This window comes from Ornithodoros turicata, chromosome 3, assembly GCF_037126465.1.
Source record: "Ornithodoros turicata isolate Travis chromosome 3, ASM3712646v1, whole genome shotgun sequence".
Lineage (NCBI taxonomy): Eukaryota > Metazoa > Arthropoda > Arachnida > Ixodida > Argasidae > Ornithodoros > Ornithodoros turicata.
The window spans coordinates 96,733,207-96,754,234 of NC_088203.1; the positions used below are offsets into that span (position 1 = coordinate 96,733,207).

Here is a 21,028-nt window from a genome sequence, read left to right on the forward strand (position 1 = left end):
ACTGCGTCAGGGAATAAATTACTTTGCTCTGTTTCGTTATAACGAGGTATGTGTCCTATCCGCCTTATTTATCCGCCGAACTGTTTCAATAAAATGAGCGTACGTTTTGCAATATAAAATCAACTGTTTGAAAATATATTGCATTGCTCTAATTTTTTGTCTGTGCCACATTTCCGGTGGCATGCGCAAAAGAAACGAGATCGGCAGTGCCGTGTGTCTGTGACACAATGAGGAGTCTTCCAAAGTTGCAAGGAACCCCCTTCAAAGGAGTTCTAGCATGTCCATGTGTCACACACAGTTAATAATTTGAAGAATTTGGATGGAGTTTGAGTGAGGCAGCGCACGAGAAGTCTCTCAACTCTGAGCTCTGCGACGTCTCCGCTTTTCTCGGGTGGGTATTGGAGAAGTTGTATCTTGCCGAGTACGACATGCAGAATACTTGTTTCCTCAGTATTCTGGTGCGCAGTGAAATTCGTCCACAATGTAACAAACCGCAGCTATGAAAGTGTCCCAAACCCTTTAATTTTGGGATACATCTTCTGTGCGGTTGCACTGTAGAGCTTATCCCGCTGTAGGTCCTAGAGCACTGGAGCTTTGCCAGGACAGTAGGAATGGGCAGATCTTCGGTGACACCGATAGTCCAATAACTGTAGTCCAATAAAAAAAAAACGATGTCGAAACGATTGTGGGTTGGATGAAATGTGTGGATTGGTTGAAAACGTTGCACAAAGTAACACAGTAAAAAGTTTCACTCAGTTACCTTTGTACTACACGGACTGCACATACAGTGCTCTACTCGAGGGGTGAAGCGGGAGTTTCTTTCCGTTGGTCAGCAGATATCGTGGTGCGCATTTCGCATGATCTGCTTTCATGGCATGTAGTACAGAAGTCAGTACTTGCTTTTATTTCATGCAACATGTTGCAAATTCCAGTGACCGCACTCTCCTGTCACTAAATATCTATGTTGCTTTTGTGGTGATTTTTAATGCTGTTTCTCCGAGAGTTTGACAAGACAATAGTGAGGCAGTAGCAATAACTTTATGTAGGTATTGTACAGGGGAGACAGTTTTCACTTGAAAAAAAAATCTGATGTCTAGTGCAATACACCAGGATGGTGGTTGGTACAACACTGCCTTGAAAACTGCGTAGATTTCCTGAGGGACATTCTCATTTATTGCGACTGAGGGAGCCTTCTCCCTTAACAGTGCACAACCACTTATGCAACCAGAAGTGCCTCATCATCCCTTGGCCCGGCCTTCTTTGGAAGTAGCATACACAACAGCGTGACCACAGCCAGGATGAGGAAAATCGCTGCTACACACAGTGCCGCGAGCAGAGCAACTGAAGGCGGTCCTTCGCTTGGTACGGCCCCAATTCCAACAGTAGTACTCCTGCAGTAATATTATTGGTTAATCTCTGAACCATGTGCAAAGTGCAAGAAACGTGAATGGTACTAAATAGTATTGGCTTACCAACTAGTGTAGGACGTTTTTGTGGAACCCAGATACATGGGTAGAGACGCCGCTTCGGGAGCTTTGGAATTTGCAACCCAGGCGTAGAAGGTGTCGGACAGACGCCAGGCGTCACTCGAAAGCACGACGTCTCCTCTTTTGGCGATTCCCGAGAGGGTCATCTTGTGGTCTCTGTCGCTGTAGAAAACTGGGCGCCACATGGTGTACTGTTCCTCTGACTTTAAGGTGTCGCGCTGGGGGAAAACAGTAAGATTTTTATCGAGGTGATGATAACAGTTAGGTGTACTTTTGCTCTGGCTTTCAACATTATTGTTCACCAGCTCAGTAGTTGTGCGAGGAGACCCACGCTTCTCTCACACCCACACCAGTCTCTTCTTTGCTGAACATTTGGGGCTGTAGAGCTTTGTTCTTTTTGTGCTCTTGGGTGTAGCAAGGGCTACACCTAGTAAAGACTGGTGAAGTAGGACTATGGTCTGACCCAGCCCATGTCAATCTCAGATCGCAGTACGTATGTGTTTGTAAAAGAATGGAATGTATATCATTTTTGGCGAGGCTGCAACAAATTTTGCAATGAATACAAAACGTTTACCCTTTTGAGGAGCACACGAAAATGCGACATTGGACATTGGTACTACCTCAAATGGTTTTACACTGAGCACTGCAATCCAGGAAGAGCCTACTTGGCGTGATCGTGTCAGAGGCTAATTTTAGTATACTTCCTCGGTGGCATTGGCTTGAGGAATGCCAGAGACATTAATCCCAAAGACACCCTGTATGAAATTTGTTTTTCGCTGCAGCTGGTTGCACGACAAACAACGTGCATTCCTGCAGCATGCAAGAGAGTGGTCTTTGAGCCGTGCACACTCTAAAGTCCCTCCTTCCTGGATCATGTAAGAGGATGAGTGTGTGTCACATCATTGTGATGCAGAAGGACCCACGGGGGAGTGCATCGTGGTCGTAGGAACTGATTATGCTGCTGTGCTGTTGCCTTTGCGGACAAAATCGTGATGCTGGCCAGGGTCACCCAACGTGTAGATAGACAATAATACCTGGGTCACACAGGGAGTCTCAATAATAATTGAAACCCATAGCCATTGAACATGTATAGGGTCCTGTGTTTTGGGGTAAAACTCCCCCGAGAACCAGACAACGAACTTTGCAAAGTGCCAATTCAGACGCCAATACGGGCGCTGGAGAACACTAAGCATTGGATATTTATCACAGCTGTTACACATCTTATGCTAATTCTTTAAATTTCCCACCCAATTTTATACTGTTTCAAGACTCCTTAAATAAAACCAGATTTGTACCCCCCCAAAATAAAAAAAACACACCAAAACTTTGAAACAGACAGACATAAAACCTAACTATACTGTGCAGACTTGTGGCTGTTACTCCAAAATAGTAACTGATTACAGTTACTCGTCTGGCATATGTAACTGATTACCGTTACAAATTACTCGACTCAAAATATAACTGAGTAACGAGTATAAAAGTAACGTGTTAATCGGGCCATTACTTTTAATTCACGCAAAAATTAGCATCTGTGTGCTTCGAAAAAAAAAAAAAAGGCAAGGCCCAACTCCATAATGTAAAACCTGAGTCCGGGCACACAGAGGGACGACCCACGACACTTTACATTATGGAGTTCATCCACCAGGTGGCCTGCATGTACGCCATCTTGTCAGGCCCAACTGCCAAGAGATTGCAACAGCTGAAATAGCGCGTGAGAAGAAAGCAATAATATTTTGTGTGTCTCAACAAATGAGCCATAATGCCGCTATTTACACACTAATGCTCAAATAACTGCTCAAATTTTTAGTCTTTCATTTTGCCATGTTTTCTTATTAAGATATCAAAAATATATTATAAAAGATATTATTAAGATACAAGAAAAACACTTAACCATGTAATCGGGTACCTGGTGGGAACTGACAAGGAAGCGTTGCTAGGACAAGAAAGATATACAGTCTCTGGGTACCACCACTCAACACCATTCCGTCCCTATGACTCCGACCATGGGCATGGTGAAGCTGAAGTAGCCCTCCGTGCCTATTTTTTTTTATAGTTCATTATTCGCTTGCCGACTCGAAGTCCCTTCCCCCATGAGATGACAGCGTCGCACGCGGGCAGAAGAACCACAACTAACAGAGACCAGCCTAACTAAGCAGCTGACTGTACGACCACCATGTTTATTCCCTGTCAAGGCATTGACCCTCTTAGGGCTCAACAATAGAAAATCTATGCAACTCACAATTAGTATGTCACTGGGAACTTCCACGTGGTTCTCTAGAATTCTGGAACATGACCTACTGTAACTGGACACACCATACTCAGGGAAAGAGGAGTAGGGAGATTAGGAAGAGGGGACACAGAATTCCGGAACGCTCTTATGATGGCTTCCGCTCAAGGAAGACACAGAAAATTTGTCACAAATGTCCTCATGTCCTGAGGGGTTGGCACGTTACATGCTGGGTGGTGCTACGTCCATGTTCAATAGCCATTGGGTACAACGACCACCGAGGCTCCCCGTGTGACTCGGGTATAAGGTCTGCTTTAACGTGTATTTAAACGTGTATCAAGACGAAAAAGGGAAAACTTCTAGGGTACACTTTAGAGCACTGTGTGTCACTCTTACCTCAAAGGTGCCAGGAGCATGCTGGTCATCGAGCGTAGACTCAACGACGAACTGTGGCGGATGAGTTTTTTCCCAGCTACCAACGAACGTGACCTCGACGTTCCAGTGAGAGTCATTGGTAAGGCGTGGATCGAGCTTCACGAGCTGTAGTTGCACCTCACAACTGTTTCCGTCCCTTGCAAGTCCTGGTGGACGCTCTTCGTGGTTCCATTTTTCACTGGCCACCATCTGTGGAATTGCAGTGCGTGAGTAGTGTTTCCTTTAAAGTTTGCTTTTCTGTGGTATGTGCTGTAGTGTGCAATTGAATAACAAGGACTGCAGTGAAATTATTTCCAATAGTACCCTATGCATGCGACAGTGTCACGGCAGCTCGTTTTTGTTTTACTTTCACATGAGAAATGTCTTACCGTCAGATGTATGCTCCCATTTTGAGAGAAGTACAAGTGGTCGTATTCCATGCTCGTACGGCTAGCAGTGAATCCAGCAGACACCAGGCTTCCATTTCCACTACATCCTGTCACATTTCCCCAAACTAACTTTGTGAGGTCCAAGGCACTGACATTTGCATCCTTGGATGACTCCCATATCTGGAAACCAAGTATCAAAGTGTGTCCTTTAGGGGTTAGTCCATTGTGAACAATGAGGGGAGACTGATTAGGAAGGGTTTGTTCCGTTCAAGAAGTATGTTGTTACTCTGTTTCCAAAATGTGCCAAGCGGATGGTACCAGCTTGGCACAATATTACTGAACACGTTTGTACCTTTGATAAGACGAGGGCATAGGCTAGTCTACTTGTCTCGGTGAAATGGAATGCAGATGACTTGAACTCCCGTTTTCGGATCTGGTCCCAGTTTATTCCCGAAAGTAGTCCCTCGGGACCTGTGATGACTGTGAAGAGAGTGGGAGCACCCCTTGTGCTCCAGAAGTGGTGCAGTGTGTCATTAGTTCCCACGGCACGAACGTAGCACAAACCACAATCTGAAGGATTCCCATCGCAGTATGGATCAACTTGGGCATCTAGCTGTAAAACAAATTTTAAACTGATGGTGACACAGAGTGTATGCACATAAAGGTTGAGGCCGGGATTGGCAACGGGTCCCAGAAAGTATGTCGGGCCAGTATTCCACGCAAATAGAAACCGAAACATAGAACCTTAGCTCATAAAGCATAACATTTTCTGGCAAATGAACACAAAACTACATCTCATCGTTTCTCTTGATGAACTTGCGTCCCTCGTATACAATCTACGCAATGTAACCAAACATGCGTCGGTCATGGAGCAATGAGTCACCATACCTTTCGTTTAGCTGCAGTTGAAAAGGCAGCCGGCAGGCATATACAAAGAATGAGACACTGGAGAAGCATTCTTTCTTGTCGTTGCTGCTTCTAACTGTTGTTCCGACCAGTTTTACTGCGCTCACGTGCTAACCGCCTCCAATGTATCAACATAGTCAGCTGATCGGCGATTGATATAGCGCCCGATAAGCTGCTGTGGCTGTGCGTCGCGTTTGATCTTCTCCAGGGGGCGCGACAGTCGGTTAGAGAGCTACACGACTGAGCAGACTACTGTCAACTGAGTCACATGTTCTGAGCATCTGCACGCACATATGGGCACAGACCGTTTGCACATGATAGCGTGCACGCAAGCACGCACATGATAGCGCACGCTTCATACATGCAAGGGCAAGGCCGGAGTCTATTTTTCGCTTGCGAGGTGACAAGTGGAAAATGTGCCCCTTCCCGACTGTACTCTCGATCTTCTTTCTCCTCTTCTGTTGTCCAAAAGCGTATTTTCCTGACCGAAAGTTGTTTCTTTTGTGCCCCTTTAGGCGTACTTGACGCCGGTACGCCGGCACTGTACAACGGCCTACGAGAATCCTTCCAACATATGTCATTAGGAATCTCAATGACGAACATTAGGCTCAAAAAACGTCAATGTGGCTCTCATCATTTTTCGTAATATACATGGCAAATTGGTCTAGGCGTAGGGGCGTAGAGGAGCTGGTACATGGCAAAGGCGCGTAAACTAAGACACGGCACGTTCTCAAACGGCTCAAACAAAGACTAACGTTGATGTTGTTTTCTTTTTCTCTTTTTTTAGGGGATGGGGGAAGAGTGAAAGAGCACCAACGAATGATTTGATGATGGCACCTCCGGAACGAACCGCCAATTGGCTGACGTGACGTCGTGTGGAGCATAGGCGCCGACCGGGGGGAGGGGGTTTGGGGTCCTGAGCCCCCCCCTTTCCGGAACCTTCCCAGGGGGCCAGGTCCCTTCCGGGAAGTCTACCCAGCTGGCACTCAAGATGAACGTTTCGAGGGGTATCCTGAGAATTGCGTGTTTCATGCGAGTGATATCATGAAAATCGCGCCGTAAAAGATTGACGTCACAACACGGAATTCCCGACACCCTGCCCCTCCTTTCTGTATGAAGGGGGGAGGGGGGGGTTGTGCCCCGGACCCTTTCGGCAGATTGAAAACTCCCCGCCTATGCTGTGGGGAGCACTGGCATAGCGCCAAGGCGGGATGGGGCTAGGAGGGGGTGGGGGCTCGAGCCCTCCACTACCTGCCATGGGCCGACCTACGTACATCGTGAAAATCCAAGGAGAGAAGATGATATATATGGGGGCAGGGGGTCCAGTGTGTCGATCGCGAAAGTTCAGTTCCGGGAGTGAGCTTTTCAAACTACTTCCAACCTCGTGACACAGCCTCACCGAACATGACGCCTCATATGTACTCGCTATTAAACGGTCAAATTTCTATATTTCCATCTCGCTGTATACACAGGTATATGTGTATGGGCGCACCCAGGATCAGCGAGGGAGGGAGGCGCGGGGCAGGTTTTCGTATCGCGTCCCCCTACCCTGGAGTTCTGGCTACGCCACTGGCGGGTGGGGAGCATTAGATAAAGGTGCTTTCTTGCACGGTTGGTGCTTGATGAGTTTTGGCTCGGTAGGAAGTTTGAGATGAAGGTGTATGCGATGTCTATGCCCTATTCGGTGTCCGCATGCTGCATGTGCGAAGACAAAAGGCAACAGCGTCCGACCTCTAGCGTCAAGACGTGTGTCGTGTCGTCTTCTCGTCCAGTCGCTCGCTCAGTCAGTTCAGTCGCCCGGTACTCGACTGTTCTTCTTCTGGCCCAGAAGAAGAAGAGTCTCTGTTCGAAATATGGGCGGCTCTCGTCCTGAGGCACTTTCCTACTTATTTACGAGGGAGTTTGTCCACCAGCTTGTCTGCATATACAAGGTGCTTTTTTTTTATTCGTTGCAGAATTTTTATTTAAAAAAAACTAGCAAAGCAAAATATATATCGTTTTTGCAGTTGAGTTATATGGTCAGGCGAACATTCTCTGGAGGAAAGCATGTAACTACAAGATCACCACCTACCTAAAATTCATTAACTCTTTGGATGTAGTTCGTTACCGGGACCACTGCGTTTTTGTAACTAAAGAAAATAACTAGGTAAACGATATGTTTTTACCTGAAGCAGGAGCAAATTAGAAACGAAATTAAACGGGAATGATCCTCGTATATCGCGTGAAACGTATAAAAATTAAATTTTATTGCCCGTTTCTTGGAGGCGATCCGCCATCTTTACTGAGCACCTTCTGATCTAACCCGATGCACAGTCTCGACGCCCGCACCGCCTAGTGCGTGCCCTGGGGAGGGGGCGCCCCCCAGACCACCCCCAATCTGTAGAACCCAACCTAGACTAACCTCACTAAAGTGAGGTGATTTTGCCCAATTCAGCGACCCTACCTTTAGACCTATCCTTGTTTGTAAACAAATGACGTCACAGTGTTCGACAGCGCCACCAACTTGGTAGACTTGAACTACGCCCGAAGCTATAGGGGCGAACACGGTCGCGCACGAAAGCCACGATCTTGAGCGGGTTACGATGGTCCCTGAAAGGGACGCGACCTTGGGTCCTACTTTTCTTTCTATAGGAGGCAGCGAACAAGTGCCCATTCGTGGAACCCAGCCCTCTCCTTCCGACTTGTTTCGGTTTCAGTCTGTCTACCAAAGTCATAATGACGTTTCTCGGGTAGAGGTCTTTTGCAAGATGGCAAGTTTCGAATCCGTATGGCTTAGCATTCCCGTGTTTCTCCTGCGCTAGAAGAGTAGAAGCAGAGCTAGAAGTGTTAGTAGCTAAAGAATGCTTCACATTAAAAAAAAAAAAAAAAATGTAGGCCACCTTGTATGTACGCCCATTTTTAGGCGATAAGTCGATAAATGTGTGGCGCCATTTCTTCACGGTGGCTCAGGTTCATTCGCTGAAGCGCTTAAGAAATATGATCGCCCCCCCGCCTGGCGGTCACCATTTTGCCTCGTAAATGTGGGAGCAGATTTTTTTTCTTCAAGTCTTACTTTGTCTCCCTCCACTGCGATCATTAGAACGGTCTGAAGCAACACACTCAGAAGGTGCTCATTTCGCAGGTAACGTGGAAGGACCTTCGAAATTTGGCCTCAGAGAACACAAATAAGTCAGTCGTACCCTTTTAACACTTTCAGCAACAAGATAAAAGTGCTCCGGCTACGCTATTTTGCAGTTGGAATTGAGCTCTCGAAATTTGGCCTCGGAAAACACTAGTGGCATCTTACAGTGCTCAAAACGGAGCGCTCTTTCATCATTACCAATATCTTCCTCCAGCTCGGCGGATTATTACCACCAGTCGAAGATGCCACGGAGCAACGAGGCAAATGAGCCCGGCGATTTTCATCTGTAGGGACAAACAACGTCTGCAGCACCAGAGAACACAAGGAACGCTCAGGTTAACAAGATTAGCATGTTTAACATCATGTTTATTTGCATACACCGCCGTTCCTTGCAGAAGCCCACTGCATCGTAATCTGTCCGCTTGCAGCTGTCAAGATACGCATTTATTTTCCGCGCTCGTAGCGCTACTGCTTAACAAGCTTGAGGTTTGTTCGAAGTAGAAAAGGGAGACACCACGTCTAAAGGGGGGTCTGTCGGCGATAACAGCACACTTCCTCCCACCTGTTCAAACGCCTGGCAAGTGAAAGATGTCACGGGAAGGACAGTCAACCAGGAGCTACGAACGGTACTCCACGCCGGACGGCCTCGTCGGTGACTCGGACGGCAGTCTCGTGAAAGCGTCTAAGTCGACAAGGAAGTCTTCTGACCGGGTCGCGTTGGCAAGAAAGGGTCGGTACCGCCCATGTTCAAGCGCAGCAGGCGTCCGATGTGCTGGAGAGCTGTAGCAATGGTAGCTTACTGAGGATCATCTGCTGTAGCAGGTCCTGTGCCGACGGCTCAGGTTCGTCCACGGCACCGTTGACGGAGCTGGATTTCCTCTTGTGCGGCATGACCGGCAAGAAAAGAAACAGCAAACAAACAAAAAGCAAAGACAAAAATGAAACACCAGCGAAAACTCATGTCGCCTGGACAAGCCAGCCCCAGAGGACACAAACATTTAGGTTAACCAACAAGTATAATTATTCGCTTACATCGCCGTACCACTGCCGTGATCTGCTGGCATGCCGAAGGAACCCGTCCGCCGCTCGATTAGATTCTGCTCACACCAGCCTTCAGGATGACTCTCCTTCCTGCGTTGGTAGCGCTGCGGGTTATATAAGCTTCAGGTTCCCTCGCAGTAAAGAGGGAAGCAGCACGTGTGAGAGCACTGTCGGCGATAACACCTTGCTATCACCACGCGTCTTATCTAGCAAAAGATGATTCTAAAAGATATTTTAGTTTTCTAGAATAAATGCGCGTGCCATTTTTGCCCGCACTGTTCTCTTCGCAGTACCACCCCTTCCCTCGTGAGTTGCCCAAGGATGAAATGTCAGATTTCGAAGCGATACAAACCATTGCGTAGTATTTTTCTTTTCATTTTATTTCATGTCGCACACAACAACAACAACAACAAGTCTGCAGGACATTGGGGAAAAAAGCTACATTATGTAGCTCGACGCGCCACATTCCTGCTCTTCAGCCAACACAGCAGTAATGAAAAGAGAGGGAGGGATTACGTACATTTCGTGATATCATAATATCAAAGGTATATGCAAACACTAACGGAAGAATAAACACGGCATAATGCTTAGCACAAAAAGTCATATTCGTAGAGAGAGTAGGGTCACCCTTCAGCGGTGAAGACCAGGCACTTGTTATGACGTGTGCTTAATGTTAGAAGATTGTGGCTGATACGTATTTAATAATGGTAGTAAGGTGTGTGACAGTTTCAGTTTATTATACGACAAACAAGAACATAATATAACACCTGAGTCTGCAGGGCAACAACTACATGAATGACGATTGGATGAGGTGTTTCACCGCAGTTGGGCGCGGGGGGGGGGGGGGGCGACGTATCAGGGGGCGTCGTCAACTATCGGTGTTAACAGTTCATGCAGTTGGTCACGTGTGTAGGGCGAATGCGGGGCAACATACGCTAACTGTGTAACCACATTTCGTTTGCGGCCTTCGAATTTCCTAAATCGGTATAGTGTGCCCAAACAGCGTGCTTGATCATTCTTTACTAGTTTTGCTAGGCTGTGGAAGTAAGGATAATTTAGGTAATGTGCGCGTCTGTAGAGAATTGCCGGTAATCATACTGCTCTGTCATTCTTATGAGGGATATGTCTGCGATAAGTCTGTTCTTTTTTTTCTGTAGTATTGAACTTTAGGCCGAGTAGGTAATACGGAGCACTATTTACCGAGTTTTCCTGATTGTGTGTGGTTGATTCCTATTAATGTATTTTCTTCTTTCAACAGATTCTTATAGTGAAGATGGTGGCTGTGCTGTCAATCTTTATTACCGTTCGCCTTACTGGCTGCTACTATACTACAGCTTCTACAGTTATCCTTCCTGGGCGAACAAGACTAGACGTAGCAAATAAAATATGAGGCACATGTGCTGTAAGGGCGCCATACCGTAAATGCCCTTAAGCTCATTTTTCTTTACACTAGTCGTCTTCCCCCCGTTCTACTTTTGTCTCTGTAAAGCAATGGATCTGTTAGTAACCCGTTCGCCTACTGATCCTAAGGACGCCTGTAATTTTGTGGCCAGCAGACTGCTTTGAGACATGGTTCTCTGCGCTTTGATGCACTCGTAGCCCTAGGGCGCCGTGTGGGTCTAGTGTAATGTCTAAGGCCGTGTTCTATACTTGTATGTATATACCCTCTACTAGGCTACTGAATGCTAACGAATGCTAACGCGTTCCCTTATAAGGCTTTGCGCATTCGACGCAGGCACTGGAGTGAACGTTGAAAACCATTCAGTGGTATCTTGGCATCGTCATTGCAATAAACCCATCTCAGCAAAAGCGTAGGAAATGCATGGCATATGACCAAGCACGTTTGACAAACTTTCAGCGCTAACAAATAATTTAATATTTTTCGCTCTATCTCTTTGCGCAGGTTATCAGCAGGTTCGCGCCTCAAAGGTTCCACAGGGCAATTGTCAGGCTGTTATCTAAACGTCCGTGACCTTAATTGATTTGACGGGGCGTTTTTTTTTCTGTCTGGCAGAGAACGGAACGTGGGAACATGCGCAGTAAATCTGTTTCTAGTACAGAAACAATCCTCTGCACTGCCTCGGCGCACCTTCTAGCACAACAGGGAAAGCACTTATGTTTGGAGGTATTTTCCCGCTATTTCTTTTTTCTTTCGTTTTTTTTTTTTTTTTGTTTCGCATGAAGAATACGGAATGGTCCGAAGGGCCTTCCGACGCCAGCATGTAATCGTTCTTGTTCGCCTAATAGAAGGGTACCTTGTACACATGCTGTCTACACTAAGCCTAACGTGAGCCAATGCTGTGAGGGCGGGAGCCTATAGTCGATTTTGAGGCACTGCAAGTGTGGTCCAGAAATGTTGGTTGTGTGGGCGATGGAGAAGCATATGTGTTCTACATTTTCCAGATCGCTATACAGTGCATGACTGTATCTTGGAGAGTCAACTTGTCGCAGACGGTAACGCCACCGAGCTGTAAAAACCACGTTTGAGTCGCATCCGATGAATTAATGCAGCTTCCTGACGAAGTATTTCGTGGCATCCGAAAAGCGAGCGTTGGATCAACTCTTGCAAGCGTAGATGTGGAGAGAGTGTCGAATGACTGCATAGGGGAGTTGGTACAGGTTCATAATGGTACTGCAGCAAGACACGAAGACAGAACGTACCGGGTCTACTTCATGTTTTTAACCCTCTGTCTTCGTCTCTTGCTGCAGTACCATTATGAGAGAGTGTCTGCGAGGGGTGACACTAGTCGTCGACAAATGGAATACATACAAGAAAGTCACACAACTAATAAAAGTCAGAAACAAGAGGGAAGCAGTATCTGTCGACAGAAAACTCCGGAAGTAGAAATACTAGTAAGGGTATATTACAGTACAAATAGAAAAATTACGGCAGAAATCGCTGTGCGGATTGTCATTGAAATGCGATAGCATTTAGGAGCTCATCGTGGGCATTCTCCGACGATGGAGAGTAGAGGCCTGCGGGGGCTGGAATAGCTGGCGTACTAGACCACCACTAGCTCGTCTACGCTCCTGACGAGGGCACAACCTATAACATTTTCCGTTCGGGTTGTGGCAATTTTATCGTCACTGGCTAGATGCAAATCGGAGCCTTCCTTCATCAAGTCCGCGAACCAACTGTTCAGGGGCTTCTTAATATCCGTATTGAAGTCTCCCACGACAATCATGGGCATGTTGTGTTCCTTCAGGTTTTCTACGAAGGTGGTGCTTGCAGAGTAATTGAAGAGCTTGACTATAGAAGGAACGTCCTGGTCTTGCCCGGCGTAGTGTATACCTACACCAGCACGATAAGGCTGGAGGCATCCTCGTAGTCCACTTATACGACACATAGCTGGGGTAGCTTCGCCAATCATCCTTGGTGGTTACCGTGGTACAGAGAGCATTCCAATGAAAGCTACTGAGGGATTGAGTGAAACGCTCGTTGAGTTTCGCCTAAAAGAGTTTCGTGCAAGCGGGCCCTGAGAGAGCGCCCTCTCTCATGACAGTTTTGTAGCCACGCTTGAACACGTGTGTGGAATTTCCACCCGCGATCCACCCCGTGGTTCCCAGGCCGACGGCCGCAGCCTGAGAGAACACACGCAATGTACAAGTTAACTAACAACAAACATGTTTATTTGCTTACATGCAATTCTGCAGTACTTGAGCCGTGCACTGTCCCCTGTCTGCTCTACGCAATGTTGCTGATTGTAAACGGGCAACCCCTGCTGCTGCGTCTTGTCTCTTCCTTTTTTTCTCTGGTTCGCGGGAGGAGGGTCGTAGTAAAGAAAGAGTGAGGTCTGCCTGCTAGTGATGGGCAGTGAGTGAGTGATTCGTTCTTGGTTAACGAATCAGTAGCTTGAGCTGAGTGAATCGATTCACCTTCCCTAAAAAGATTCGTTCATTGATTCACCTTCAATGAGGGTTCTCGAAAACTACAAAAAAGAGGAAACACTGATTTCAAAACATTTGACGAGGTCGGCGCGGCGCCATCTCTGAATGCGAACCGCGGTCTGCAAAGACTGTATGTTAGTGTTCAAGATAGTGTAGTGTTTTTTGTATCGTGTGTGCGTGTTTTTTTTTCTTTCCCGAGGGGTTCTAAAAAGAACGCCCGCCCTGTCGCAAAAGGGATTAGGAACTGGAACTAACTAACTAACTAAATCACAGCTTGTGCTTAATGTGAGAAATCTAAGCATTTTTATTTCATTGCTGAAAGTGTTAAGAGGTAAGACTGACCTATTGGTGTTCTGTGAGGCCAAATTTCGAAGGTCCTTCTTCCGGTCCCAAGCTACCTGCGAAATAAGGAGTACCTTCCAATCGGTGTGTGTGCTCACTGTGAGAAACCTATAGGCACTCTTATTCCTTTGCTGAAACTGTTAAGAGAGGTAAGACTGACCTATTGGTGTTCTGTGAGGCCAAATTTCGAAGGTCTTTCTTCCGGTCCCAAGCTACCTACGAAATAAGGAGTACCTTCCAGTGGGTGGATGTGCTTACTGTGAGCAATCTAAGCATTTTTATTTCACTGCTGAAACTGTTAAAAGAGGTAAGACTGACCTACTGGTGTTCTCTGAGGCCAAATTTCGAAGGTCCTTCTTCCAGTCCCAAGCTACCTGCGAAATAAGGAGTACCTTCCAATCGGTGTGTGTGCTTACTGTGAGAAACCTATAGGCACTCTTATTCCTTTGCTGAAACTGTTAAAAGAGGTAAGACTGACCTATTGGTGTTCTAAAGTACCTATTGGAGGAGTACCTTCTAGTGGGTGGGTGTGCTTACTGTGAGCAATCTAAGCAATTTTATTTCACTGCTGAAACTGTTAAAAGAGGTAAGACTGACCTATTGGTGTTCTCTGAGGCCAAATTTCGAAGGTCCTTCTTCCAGTCCCAAGCTACCTGCGAAATAAGGAGTACCTTCCAATCGGTGTGTGTGCTTACTGTGAGAAACCTATCCTTCCTGCTGAAAGTGTTAAAAGAACACTTTCAGCAATGAAATAAAAATGCTTAGATTGCTAACATTAAGCACACCCACCCACTAGAAAGTACTCCTTATTTCGCAGGTAGCTTGGGACTGGAAGAAGGACCTTCGAAATTTGGCCTCACAGAACACCAATACGTCTGTCTTACCTCTTTTAACACTTTCAGCAAAGGAATAAGAGTGCCTATAGGTTTCTCACAGTAAGCACGTACACCGATTGGAAGGTACTCCTTATTTCGCAGGTAGCTTGGGACTGGAAGAAGGACATTCGAAATTTGGCCTCAGAGAACACCAATAGGTCAGTCTTACCTCTCCTAACACTTTTAGCAAAGAAATAAAAGTGTTTAGATTGCTCAAGCACCCACACCCACTAGGAGGTACTCCTTACTTCGCAGGTAGCGTGGGACCGGAAGAAGGACCTTCGAAATTTGGCCTCCAGAACACCAATAGGTCAGTCTTACCTCTTTTAACACTTTTAGCAAATAAATAAATGTGCCTAGATTTCTCACAGTTAAGCACACACACCCATTAGAAGATACTCCTTCTTTCGCAGGCAGCTTGGGACTGGAAGAAGGACCTTCGAAATTTGGCCTCAGAGAACACCAATAGGTCAGTCTTACCTCTTTTAACACTTTTAGCAAATAAATAAATGTGCCTAGATTTCTCACAGTTAAGCACACACACCCATTAGAAGATACTCCTTCTTTCGCAGGCAGCTTGGGACTGGAAGAAGGACCTTCGAAATTTGGCCTCAGAGAACACCAATAGGTCAGTCTTACCTCTTTTAACACTTTTAGCAAATAAATAAATGTGCCTAGATTTCTCACAGTTAAGCACACACACCCATTAGAAGATACTCCTTCTTTCGCAGGCAGCTTGGGACTGGAAGAAGGACCTTCGAAATTTGGCCTCAGAGAACACCAATAGGTCAGTCTTACCTCTTTTAACACTTTTAGCAAATAAATAAATGTGCCTAGATTTCTCACAGTTAAGCACACACACCCATTAGAAGGTACTCCTTATTTCGCAGGCAGGTTGGGACAGGAAGAAGGACCTTCGAAATTTGGCCTCAGAGAACAACAATAGGTCAGTCTTACCTCTTTTAACAGTTTCAGCAAAGGAATAAGAGTGCCTATAGGTTTCTCACAGTAAGCACGTACACCGATTGGAAGGTACTCCTTATTTCGCAGGTAGCTTGGCACTGGAAGAAGGACATTCGAAATTTGGCCTCAGAGAACACCAATAGGTCAGTCTTACCTCTCTTAACACTTTTAGCAAAGAAATAAAAGTGTTTAGATAGCTCACAGTTAAGCACCCACACCCACTAGGAGGTACTCCTTCTTTCTTAGGCAGCTTGGGACTGGAAGAAGGACACTCGAAATTTGGCCTCAGAGAACACAAATAGGTCAGTCTTACCTCTTTTAACACTTTTAGCAAATAAATAAATGTGCCTAGATTTCTCACAGTTAAGCACACACACCCATTAGAAGGTACTCCTTCTTTCGCAGGCAGCTTGGGACTGGAAGAAGGACCTTCGAAATTTGGCCTCAGAGAACACCAATAGGTCAGTGTTACCTCTTTTAACACTTTTAGCAAATAAATAAATGTGCCTAGATTTCTCACAGTTAAGCACACACACCCATTAGAAGGTACTCCTTCTTTCGCAGGCAGCTTGGGACTGGAAGAAGGACCTTCGAAATTTGGCCTCAGAGAACACCAATAGGTCAGTGTTACCTCTTTTAACACTTTTAGCAAATAAATAAATGTGCCTAGATTTCTCACAGTTAAGCACACACACCCATTAGAAGATACTCCTTCTTTCGCAGGCAGCTTGGGACTGGAAGAAGGACCTTCGAAATTTGGCCTCAGAGAACACCAATAGGTCAGTCTTACCTCTTTTAACACTTTTAGCAAATAAATAAATGTGCCTAGATTTCTCACAGTTAAGCACACACACCCATTAGAAGATACTCCTTCTTTCGCAGGCAGCTTGGGACTGGAAGAAGGACCTTGGAAATTTGGCCTCAGAGAACACAAATAGGTCAGTCTTACCTCTTTTAACACTTTTAGCAAATAAATAAATGTGCCTAGATTTCTCACAGTTAAGCACACACACCCATTAGAAGGTACTCCTTATTTCGCGGGCAGCTTGGGACTGGAAGAAGGACCTTCGAAATTTGGCCTCAGAGAACACCAATAGGTCAGTCTTACCTCTTTTAACACTTTTAGCAAATAAATAAATGTGCCTAGATTTCTCACAGTTAAGCACACACACCCATTAGAAGATACTCCTTCTTTCGCAGGCAGCTTGGGACTGGAAGAAGGACCTTCGAAATTTGGCCTCAGAGAACACCAATAGGTCAGTCTTACCTCTTTTAACACTTTTAGCAAATAAATAAATGTGCCTAGATTTCTCACAGTTAAGCACACACACCCATTAGAAGGTACTCCTTCTTTCGCAGGCAGCTTGGGACTGGAAGAAGGACCTTCGAAATTTGGCCTCAGAGAACACCAATAGGTCAGTGTTACCTCTTTTAACACTTTTAGCAAATAAATAAATGTGCCTAGATTTCTCACAGTTAAGCACACACACCCATTAGAAGATACTCCTTCTTTCTTAGGCAGCTTGGGACTGGAAGAAGGACACTCGAAATTTGGCCTCAGAGAACACCAATAGGTCAGTCTTACCTCTTTTAACACTTTTAGCAAATAAATAAATGTGCCTAGATTTCTCACAGTTAAGCACACACACCCATTAGAAGATACTCCTTCTTTCGCAGGCAGCTTGGGACTGGAAGAAGGACCTTCGAAATTTGGCCTCAGAGAACACCAATAGGTCAGTGTTACCTCTTTTAACACTTTTAGCAAATAAATAAATGTGCCTAGATTTCTCACAGTTAAGCACACACACCCATTAGAAGGTACTCCTTCTTTCGCAGGCAGCTTGGGACTGGAAGAAGGACCTTCGAAATTTGGCCTCAGAGAACACCAATAGGTCAGTGTTACCTCTTTTAACACTTTTAGCAAATAAATAAATGTGCCTAGATTTCTCACAGTTAAGCACACACACCCATTAGAAGATACTCCTTCTTTCGCAGGCAGCTTGGGACTGGAAGAAGGACCTTCGAAATTTGGCCTCAGAGAACACCAATAGGTCAGTCTTACCTCTTTTAACACTTTTAGCAAATAAATAAATGTGCCTAGATTTCTCACAGTTAAGCACACACACCCATTAGAAGATACTCCTTCTTTCGCAGGCAGCTTGGGACTGGAAGAAGGACCTTGGAAATTTGGCCTCAGAGAACACAAATAGGTCAGTCTTACCTCTTTTAACACTTTTAGCAAATAAATAAATGTGCCTAGATTTCTCACAGTTAAGCACACACACCCATTAGAAGGTACTCCTTATTTCGCGGGCAGCTTGGGACTGGAAGAAGGACCTTCGAAATTTGGCCTCAGAGAACACCAATAGGTCAGTCTTACCTCTTTTAACACTTTTAGCAAATAAATAAATGTGCCTAGATTTCTCACAGTTAAGCACACACACCCATTAGAAGATACTCCTTCTTTCGCAGGCAGCTTGGGACTGGAAGAAGGACCTTCGAAATTTGGCCTCAGAGAACACCAATAGGTCAGTCTTACCTCTTTTAACACTTTTAGCAAATAAATAAATGTGCCTAGATTTCTCACAGTTAAGCACACACACCCATTAGAAGGTACTCCTTCTTTCGCAGGCAGCTTGGGACTGGAAGAAGGACCTTCGAAATTTGGCCTCAGAGAACACCAATAGGTCAGTGTTACCTCTTTTAACACTTTTAGCAAATAAATAAATGTGCCTAGATTTCTCACAGTTAAGCACACACACCCATTAGAAGATACTCCTTCTTTCTTAGGCAGCTTGGGACTGGAAGAAGGACACTCGAAATTTGGCCTCAGAGAACACCAATAGGTCAGTCTTACCTCTTTTAACACTTTTAGCAAATAAATAAATGTGCCTAGATTTCTCACAGTTAAGCACACACACCCATTAGAAGATACTCCTTCTTTCGCAGGCAGCTTGGGACTGGAAGAAGGACCTTCGAAATTTGGCCTCAGAGAACACAAATAGGTCAGTCTTACCTCTTTTAACACTTTTAGCAAATAAATAAATGTGCCTAGATTTCTCACAGTTAAGCACACACACCCATTAGAAGGTACTCCTTATTTCGCGGGCAGCTTGGGACTAGAAGAAGGACCTTCGAAATTTGGCCTCAGAGAACACCTTAGATTGCTCATAGTAAGCTCATGCACACACTAGAACAGTGTTTCTCAAACTGGAGGTCATGACCCCCAAATGGTTCATGAGCCTTTTTCCGGTGGTCATGGAGGGTCCAAGCAGACATGTGATATGCCTTGAGCCACACAGACCAACGTATTGACTTGCATGTTTCAAGAGAGGAAATACATCCTTCTCATTAAAATACATGACTAAGTTAAAACGTTAAAAAACGTTAATTAGCATTTCTGGTAAATCTCTCTGTGGTTAATGTCCTCAAGTAAATCACAATGTAAATGTATCTGCTTGATTCAAAAAGTAAATTTTTGGAAGGCTTATAAAGGTGGGGGGTTATGGCAGGTTTAATACTAGTCAAAGGGGTCACGTACTGGAAAAGTTTGAGAAACACTGGACTAGAAGGTACTCCTTATTTCTCATGTAGCGTGGGACTTAAATAATAAAATAAATGTCTTATCTTTACTTCCATTTCCTGCAAAAAATAAAAGTGCTTAGAGTGAGCTGGAATTATGCACGTGTACTCAGTAGGGTGTGCTCTTTATTTTTGCAGAAATGGAAATATAGACGCAGAAAATATTTTGCGTGGAGATGAAGGGAAAGAATGACATTGGGTGCACATAGAGTCACAGAGTGCACAGAGTGAAACTACAGGTTTGTGGAATAAAGGACGAGATGGGGAGGGAGTTACAATGCTTTCTCCTTTACCTTTTTCCTTCGATTCTATTGGTTTTTCAGTTGTTTAGAAGCGTGTGTGTGTGCCTATGTCGGAGTCTGTGAATAAATGTGTGGGTTGACACTTCGCAGTTGTTAAGTTGCTCTCTGGTTTGCTGTCCTTTGATGCTTGTGCTTCAAAATGTGTACCTTATACCAAATACGCCTTTTCGATACTGGTGAGTTTGACCTCGGAAAATACCAAGAATCAAGGTGCTCTACATTCTGCAGGTGGAATGGCGCTTGAAGGACTATGACCGGCATTACAAACTTCGACCCCGGCCTCAATAGGGTCTCCCTCTCTCTCTCTTCAGTAAACTTTGTCCCTTTTCTTCTCTAGTGCTGAGTAAGATTTATTCCTAACACCGTGATGGCTGAAGAAAACGAGCATAATTAAGAACGCTGGAAAGGTAAGCGGCTCCTGCCTAGATGGCGCTAAAACCATTTTCGCCCCGTAAACAAACTACGAGATGGGCGAGAAGGATAGCACCACACTCCACCATACGACATTCTAGACTTCATCTAACCTGGAAATCATGCTGAAATCTATTAAGGGAAATGGACTCGTCCTGAAGGGAGGTAAAGGACACCCCCGCATGGTCGAGTCCATTGATGTACTCAGTAGAATATGCACAACTAGCACTTCTCACACCCAAATCCCACATTTTTTGGGCAAAGCGCCTAGCGCCCTCTAGCGGGGACGTCCGGAACTAATTCAAGGCTACGTTAGAGGTCAAACAAGGTTAACCAAGGTCAGTCAAGGTCAAACAGTAAAAATTTCTCTGGGCCGTTTTCGACAAAATTTGGCGAGTTTTCAAGGACGTTCTAGAGGTCAAGTGGAGGTCAAGTAGAGGTCGCCCAAGGTCAATCAAGGTGACTTCTGGGGAATGGACTCGTCCGGGGAGGGAAAGGACACCCCTCGGGCGAGTTCATTAATGGACTCGTCGAAGGGGAGTCCTTTCCCTCCCCGGACGAGTCCATTAATGGACTCGTCCTGAAGGGAGGTAAAGGACACCCCCGCATGGTCGAGTCCATTGATGTACTCAGTAGAATATGCACAACTAGCACTTCTCACACCCAAATCCCACATTTTTTGGGCAAAGCGCCCTCTAGCGGGGACGTCCGGAACTAATTCAAGGCCACGTTAGAGGTCAAACAAGGTTAACTAAGGTCAGACAAGGTCAAACAAGGTCAGTCAAGGTCAAACAGTAAAAATTTCTCTGGGCCGTTTTCGACAAAATTTGGCGAGTTTTCAAGGACGTTATAGAGGTCAAATGGAGGTCAAGTAGAGGTCGCTCAAGGTCAATCAAGGTGACTTCTGGGGAATGGACTCGTCCGGGGAGGGAAAGGACACCCCTCGGGCGAGTTCATTAATGGACTCGTCGAAGGGGAGTCCTTTCCCTCCCCGGACGCGTCCATTAATGGACTCGTCCAATGGGTGTACCCCCTGCTGGAAGAGTCCATTTTTCCGAATTTTTTTATGCATTTCTCCAG

General features: G+C 45.5%; 1 protein-coding gene and 7 long non-coding RNA genes across 10 annotated transcripts; 6 read left to right on the top strand and 2 right to left on the bottom strand.

Annotated features, from left to right (window-relative positions):
- Positions 1-1,019: 1,019 nt before the first annotated feature.
- On the bottom strand, positions 1,020-5,630 carry LOC135388938 (glycosylated lysosomal membrane protein-like). Its single transcript, XM_064618822.1, has 6 exons — positions 5,406-5,630; positions 4,870-5,130; positions 4,518-4,697; positions 4,111-4,338; positions 1,473-1,705; positions 1,020-1,391 (listed from the first exon to the last, which is right to left on the bottom strand). The coding sequence occupies exons 1-6, from the start codon at positions 5,472-5,474 to the stop codon at positions 1,217-1,219; spliced, it is 1,146 nt and encodes a 381-aa protein (XP_064474892.1). The 5' UTR covers positions 5,475-5,630; the 3' UTR covers positions 1,020-1,216.
- Positions 5,631-8,794: 3,164 nt separating this feature from the next.
- LOC135387508 (uncharacterized) lies at positions 8,795-11,002 on the top strand. Its single transcript, XR_010421158.1, has 2 exons — positions 8,795-8,879; positions 10,844-11,002. It is a non-coding gene; the product is annotated as an uncharacterized LOC135387508 (long non-coding RNA).
- Positions 8,881-9,688, bottom strand: LOC135387507 (uncharacterized). Its single transcript, XR_010421157.1, has 2 exons — positions 9,577-9,688; positions 8,881-9,423 (listed from the first exon to the last, which is right to left on the bottom strand). It is a non-coding gene; the product is annotated as an uncharacterized LOC135387507 (long non-coding RNA).
- A 614-nt stretch (positions 11,003-11,616) lies between the features above and the next one.
- On the top strand, positions 11,617-15,319 carry LOC135387509 (uncharacterized). Its single transcript, XR_010421159.1, has 4 exons — positions 11,617-11,710; positions 14,946-15,000; positions 15,104-15,159; positions 15,263-15,319. It is a non-coding gene; the product is annotated as an uncharacterized LOC135387509 (long non-coding RNA).
- Positions 15,320-15,427: 108 nt separating this feature from the next.
- LOC135387511 (uncharacterized) lies at positions 15,428-16,275 on the top strand. 2 transcript variants are annotated; one of them, XR_010421161.1, is made up of 6 exons: positions 15,428-15,477; positions 15,581-15,636; positions 15,741-15,796; positions 15,879-15,955; positions 16,059-16,114; positions 16,218-16,275. It is a non-coding gene; the product is annotated as an uncharacterized LOC135387511 (long non-coding RNA). The 2 variants fall into 2 exon arrangements; XR_010421160.1 differs by having other exon boundaries at positions 15,900-15,955.
- A 99-nt stretch (positions 16,276-16,374) lies between these two features.
- On the top strand, positions 16,375-16,747 carry LOC135387512 (uncharacterized). Its single transcript, XR_010421162.1, has 3 exons — positions 16,375-16,432; positions 16,536-16,591; positions 16,674-16,747. It is a non-coding gene; the product is annotated as an uncharacterized LOC135387512 (long non-coding RNA).
- An 899-nt stretch (positions 16,748-17,646) lies between these two features.
- LOC135387513 (uncharacterized) lies at positions 17,647-18,183 on the top strand. Of its 2 annotated transcripts, none has more exons than XR_010421163.1 (4): positions 17,647-17,704; positions 17,808-17,863; positions 17,946-18,022; positions 18,126-18,183. It is a non-coding gene; the product is annotated as an uncharacterized LOC135387513 (long non-coding RNA). The 2 variants fall into 2 exon arrangements; XR_010421164.1 differs by having other exon boundaries at positions 17,971-18,022.
- Positions 18,184-18,260: 77 nt separating this feature from the next.
- Positions 18,261-19,605, top strand: LOC135387514 (uncharacterized). Its single transcript, XR_010421165.1, has 4 exons — positions 18,261-18,340; positions 18,444-18,499; positions 18,603-18,658; positions 19,374-19,605. It is a non-coding gene; the product is annotated as an uncharacterized LOC135387514 (long non-coding RNA).
- The last annotated feature ends 1,423 nt before the right edge of the window (positions 19,606-21,028 follow it).